Source organism: Varanus komodoensis, unplaced genomic scaffold (assembly GCF_004798865.1).
Source record: "Varanus komodoensis strain SLA01 unplaced genomic scaffold, ASM479886v1 scaffold11, whole genome shotgun sequence".
Taxonomy (NCBI): domain Eukaryota; kingdom Metazoa; phylum Chordata; class Lepidosauria; order Squamata; family Varanidae; genus Varanus; species Varanus komodoensis.
The window spans coordinates 19782903-19789407 of record NW_025335317.1 but is presented as its reverse complement, the minus strand read 5'-3'; the positions used below and the strand labels follow the sequence as shown (position 1 = coordinate 19789407).

The window sequence follows — 6505 nt, the reverse complement described above, 5'->3', positions numbered from 1 at the left end:
TAACACAAAAGGACCTTCTGGGATTTGTTTCACTGAATGAGTTCAAACAACAGAAGCACCCACACAAAAGGACTGAGGATGAATTGAGTGTGAGCTATTGCTGAGCTCCCAACATGGGTTATGGTGTGTCTGAACCCAGGCACACTAATAAACCATTGTTTACTAAGTAGGAATATACCTGCAATTCACAACCCAACAGCAAATCATGGGTTGTTTGTGATTAACAAACCACAGTTTCTTAGCATCAGTGAGTTCAGAAAACATGATATAACCATGAAACAACCACCAGTGGATCAACGATGTGGTTGTTTGATAACTTCCTTAAAGTCAGCCTAGATACAATGCCATTGAATTCAGTTGTCAGGAAAAAAGAGTTTGCATACCCATGTATCTATCAGCTGTGAGATCTGTGACAAATGACCATCTAGTTGAGAAAGATTGCAGAAAACTGGCACCCCACACAGTGTTTTCATCGTTTCCTTCAAGAAATGACATTTTCATGTTACTTTGCTTTCAGGAGAATGGGAATGTGCAAAGATGAATTGGGTCCTTCTCTTACCATCCTCCTGAAAGGGGCTGTAAGAAGTGCAGAGTCCAACTTTAATAATGTTACCAAATTCCCCTTTGAAGTGGGGGTACCTCCCTCTTCAGAGAGAATAGAAACTCTGGCTGATAGACCATACAGGGCTTAGTTAAACTATGAAATATGCTACCTTAGGCTGTGTGATGATCACCAGCCTGGAAATTGTGGGAGGGGGGATTCCCGAAGGTTATCCATGGCTACTAGTTCCATGGCCAATATGCCACCTCCAGCATCAGGGGCAGGATGCCTATACACACTATGTGCTGGGGAACATGGGCAAGAGGGTGCTGTTGCATTCACGGCCTTCTTGTGGGTTTCCCATGGTTGGCCACTGTGTGAAAAGAAGGCTGGACAGGACGGACCCTTGGTCTGATCCAGCCCAGCTGTTCTTCCTGTTCTTAAGCACAAAGCCTAGTAGATTATGTCCACAGTGTTCCTTCTGTCCGTTTGGGAGGCTACCCAGTCAAAAAATGAGATTAAATTAGTCTGACAAGATTTATTTTTGATAAATCCATACTGGCTTTAATTATTCACTGCATTTTCTTCAAGGTGCTTGCAAACTGATTTTTTAATATATCGCTCAAGAATTTTTCCAGGGATTGATGTCAGACTAACTGGTCTGCGGTTCCCGGGTCATCTCCACCCCATAACCCTTTTTGAAGATGGGGACAAACTTAGCCCTTCCCCAGTTCTCTTGTACTTCTCCTGTTCTCCAAGATTTATTCAAGATAATAGCCAGTGGTTCTGAGCGTTCCTCTGCTAGCTCTTTCTTTTTCCAAAGTCCTAGGGAAAAAAAGCCAAATGCATTGATACAAGATGGGGAATATGTGGCTCAACAGAACTGAAGAAGAAAAAGGCCTTGGAGTTCTTGTGGACAACAGGCTAAATATGAGCCAACACTGTGATACAGATGCAAAAAGGGCAAATGCTATTTTGAGATGTGTTAATAGAAGTGTCACTGCCAAATCGTGACAAGTAGTAGTTCCCCTATATGCCTCACCAGCCAGACATCATCTGGAATACTGTGTCTAGTTCTGGGTACCAAGAACTAAGACACGTGCAGAAAAATTAGAAAGTGTCCAGAAGAGAGCAACAAAAATGATCCAGGGTTTGGAAACACCATCCTATGAGGAGATTGAGAAGTGGGCAAGATCTCTTCTTGCTGATGCCAGAGCATAGGACACAGAATAATCAATTCAAGCTGCAACAACCCAGTATCAGGAAAAGCTTCCTCCCTGCCAGAGCAATACAACTGTGGAACCAGCTGCCTAGAGAGGTTATGGGCCGTCCCCCACTAGAGAATTTCAAGGTGAAATCGGACAGCCATCTGAGTGGGATGGTGTAACATGGTGTTCTGCAACAGCAGGGGATTGGACTCCAACTCTGCTACTCTCTACACATCTGATGCTAGCTGTACTGTGTGATGGCCTTTACAGTTCCCAGGCTGGGGGTGCAGGACAGAAAGATTTAAAGTAGGTATGACATTTGCAGGCAGAAAATTAGTATCAAAGAATTGGGTTGGTGGTGACCAAGAAAAACAAATGCAACCACTGCCACATTTCTGGATTTGAATAGTATGGCCCTATATGACTGGCACAGCTATTCACATCCCAAGAGGACTACATGCAAATTGTGCTAGAACTTATTTGGCAGCCCAGTCTTAAGCAGGTGTTTGCCTATGGGAGGTAAATTTGCACCCTAGGCCTAGCAAACGCAATGCAACTTCTGTATAGGCTGCCATTCAAAACTCAATTAAATAAAGCACACTTAAGAGTAAGGGGTTTTTTGTTTTACCCCTTTCTTCCCAGCTCGCTCCAACACTCAGGAGCTTGCATTCATCTTGTTTGCAATACACTGCATCTTCTAGAAATTGCAATCCAGTTTCAGTACAGGTGTTGGCACGTGGATCTCTGAACAGATAAAGGAGTTGCTCAACAATAGAAACAGAGTTACAGGATGTATTGAAGTACTGGCTTTAAACATCCATGTTCCTAGATGGTTTGGAGTCCCTTTACCTGAAAGATCATTTCCTTGCAGAGATCTTACTGAACCCCACAATCACCCTCAGCAGCCTTCCCAAGGTACTCTTACCAACTGAAGTGACTGTAAAGTGATCTCTTTGGCAATAGGTGAAGACATTTTTGTTTGCCCTGCTTTTTAAAAATGTACTTTAGATTGTAGCATGGATGCTGCCTTTTACTTTTGTTCCACTTTGGACTGATTCTGTTTTAAATCCATAGTTAAAACAGGACATTACTGTATCCCATCTAGATTTTGTGGTGTATTCAAGATATTGGGCAATGGGTGGTGTGTTAAGTACAACTGACGCTATATGAAGTCTTACTTATGTATGGTTCACCTTCCCAAATATCCCAAGACTGTGGCATGGCTATGAATTTGCGGCCCTGGGGATTATTAGACCATGCTGCTTCACTATTGACTGTATTAGCTGCACTCCAACATCCAAAGGTCCAAGTTGCTCACCAACATAACTTTTCCCAGTGGGAAAATCATTCTTTATATATCATTCTTTGTCCTTTAAAGAACCATTTCATACATTCCTAAAGTGACCACCCCACACTTTAATATATACCTTCAAGGTCATGGCACACCTATTATAGTCTATCGGGGGGGGGTCTCCTGTTCATTACTGGGGGCCCTGAACATCTGCCCATCCATACTGTTACCAAGTAGCATTGGGTGCCTCTTGACATACTGAGTAAGAGCACAGATGGTTATTAGAAACATTTTTATTAGAAAAGTAAAAAACCAAGTTGCATAGGAAGTCTTCAAGAACTTGAACATCAAGTGTATTCCATGTGAACGGTAATCAATGGAAGCACTACAGACCAACAGAGGGTTCCTGCCCCCCATCCCAACACCTTTCCAGCATCACCTCACACCTCCCTCAGACATCAGGATTCCTAAGCATGCCAGGGCACAATCCACCTAGTGCCCCGTGCCTCCCACAAGTCTCATTCAGACAAACGGTTGCACAGTGGTGCCCAGTGGATTAACACTCCCGCATTCATTCCGAAGTCTTTATTTAGCTGCCCTCTTGTAGCTGCCCTTGTGTCAGTAGTGGAGCTTCTTGTCTGTTCAAAACATCGCTACACATTCTTGGTCCCTTCAGACCTCAACACTTATCAGCCACTGTCCACACACCTCACCTTTCAGGTATCCATTGATTACTATCTATTTTTCCTTTTATTAAAAAAGATCAACAAGGAAAAAAAAAAAAAGAGAAAGATAACCTTCATCTACCCTTGTGGCAGTCCTGCTGCTGTCCTGTCATCAGCTACCAGGAAAAAATACTGCTAAATCAGTAAAGAGAAAGTTGACCCACAGTCAGATGAGGATTTTAAAGCTAACACACTGTAACCAGGCCTACCCAGGAGTGGGCTTTTTTGTCAGAATTACTAATAAGCAAAGTGCCATTTTTATTCTCAAACCTTGCTTTCTGCTTCCTCTTTGGACTACTTGCCCAACTATCTTTGTAAATCAAACTTCCATCTAACCTAACCTACAGTGACCCAGAGGGTGGCCACAGCTCAAATCAGCTTATGTTCCTTAGCCCTTTAAGTAACACACCTCCCCAGTTTTGTCTGGTGCTGGCCACCATCTTAAAGAGAAAATGCTCAGTCGATCCACCAAGAAAGTAGGATGACACTTTCAACACTCCTCTATGAGCAACTGTTCAGAGCTATAGAGCTTCTTTTTAATGACCCTGAAACCAGTGCTGAGCTTCAGCGATTGGCTGAAGCCGGGAGAACTGGAGCTAAAGAGTCCCTGGATCTTAGGCCATAGGCGGGACTCCAGTCTTAAAACAAGCGTCAGCTGGAAAGTAGGCACTAGGCCCGGGTCCACAGCGATCTGCCCCACACTGTGGCACCCCTTCCCTTGCTCCACACACAGGTCTATGAGGGCCCCTCTCAAGCCGCAAGGCTCTCTATAGGCCAAGTGAAGGAGCTCCTTGCCAACCTGGGTGACCAGCTGGCTTGGCATGAAGAGCTTGGAGGAACGGTGGGAGTTGATCTTGGCTTTGTTCAGGCTGACTTGGATGAGCTTCATGAGATTGGCACACAGGAGTTCATCCTCTGGATCATTTAACAAGTCGAAGTCTGGCAAGGACACCTCATCCAGATACTCCTGTGCATCTGAAAAGGAAAAAATGCAGCCTGTATCTCTGACTTGGTTTGGTCATACACATGCACACGCAAGAGCCTCCCTCCCTCCCAAAATCAGAGGACTCTAAATTGGCATAAACAAATTCTAGTCCTATAAAACTAAGGCAGCCTTTTCTCTGGATGGCCCTCTGAGAAAATTGGTGGACAGGCAACAAAGAGAAGCCCCTGTCTGGCTTGCCCATTAAATCTCTCGCGGAAAACTCAATTCAAGACACATTCATTCTGAATATTATCCTCAGCAAGACATCACACTGTTGCCCCCCCCCTTTCCACTCACTGGACTTCATTAAAGGCTGCCAATAGTCCAGCTTAAACATGCCCTTGCAAGTAAGTTTAAAGGGAGTTTAAGGAAACATGTCCAGGATTGCAGCTTAAGAGCTAATTTTCTTCTTTAAAACTGTGTACTTGTGAGAGGCTGTAGAGCAGCTGAAGGAAGTATGGTCAAACTCCTTACCCATTTCTAGACCGACACCCCCGCCTTGCACATGAACATCCTTCATGTACATCCTACTAGTTACCAGGAGTGGGTGCAGGGCTCCCACTAACAGCCCTGTAGCTTCTTCCCATCCTAAATACCTCTCTGAAGGCCCACAACAGCCGCTCTCCAACCGGGAGACCTGTTGGGCTGTAACTCCACGGCATGTAGAGGGCATCAGCTTAGGGAAGGCTTTTAGGGGTCTCTCTCTGTGTCACTCACTCATACACTCACACACACACGTGTCTTACCTCCTTCCGAGCTCAAGCTGCTGTCGAGGGACTCGCAATCGGAGCTCTCCAGCCTAGCCGTGCGACTAGCCGCTTCTTGGTACGCGCTTTTCTCCCAGGCGAAGGCAGGCGGGTTTTCCCTCTGCTCCGGAATTGGAGGAAGCGTAGAGGAGAAGCTGTCCCACGAGACTGGCATCTTTTCTTTCTTGCTTCTAACCCCGCGTTAGAATGGGCACTTTTTACAGCGAGTTAAAATACAAGTCCCTGTTGGAATCAACGCCCGATGAGACGGCTCTGAACAGGGAGAGAAAGCACCGGGAGAATGATTAGGAAAGCGAATCAACGTCGGGACTGCGGTTTCTGTCTATAGCCCTATAAAATTAGTGCCGTGTGTTAACAAAAGGGCAGTCCCGCAACTCGACCGCAGACAATGCCAATCCCCTCCCAAATGGCTCGCTTATTCCACCCCTCCGAAACGGTCCCCCTACAAACAGGTACTTACCAGCTTCAGAGTGCCTGTCGAGGTAGCAAAAGGAATAAGGCACCCCGGCAGAATCGCAGCAACCTCGGGACGAACGCAGCCGCGTCGCGTCGCGTCTCGCCCCACCTCCCTCCGCTGCACTTTCGTTGGCACTGCAGAGACAGCCCCCCCCATGTACCGCTTTAAATACTCAGGTCATGAGGAAACCCCGCCCCTTCTCCGCGCTCACCCCTTCCAGCTCGCTCACCTCACCGCTGCTCATTGGCTAAAAGCAGGAGGGCGGCTGGTCCAATAGTAAGCGAGCGCACGTTCGCAACGTTCTCTCCTGCCCGGTTACAGCAGCTGGAGACACACCCCTTTTGGTTGTGGACGGGGATGGAGCTTAAGTTAGTGGGGAAGACGAACGCGAAGTGGGGAGTCGCGGGGTAGGGGCAGGTGGGGGTGGAGTATTGCGTACAGAGCGACAGGCTGGGAAGGGGGTCAGAGGCAGAAGCTGCAAGGCGAACGGAGAAAAACGCTCCACGGATTCTTTTAATATTACTCCAACTC

At 46.4% G+C, this 6505-nt stretch overlaps 1 protein-coding gene across 1 annotated transcript; it reads right to left on the bottom strand.

Moving 5' to 3' along the window:
• Positions 1 to 3315: 3315 nt before the first annotated feature.
• On the bottom strand, positions 3316 to 6110 carry DDIT4 (DNA damage inducible transcript 4). Its single transcript, XM_044420526.1, has 3 exons — positions 5978 to 6110; positions 5497 to 5769; positions 3316 to 4740 (listed from the first exon to the last, which is right to left on the bottom strand). The coding sequence occupies exons 2-3, from the start codon at positions 5669 to 5671 to the stop codon at positions 4256 to 4258; spliced, it is 660 nt and encodes a 219-aa protein (XP_044276461.1). The 5' UTR covers positions 5672 to 5769; positions 5978 to 6110; the 3' UTR covers positions 3316 to 4255.
• Between the last annotated feature and the right edge of the window lie 395 nt (positions 6111 to 6505).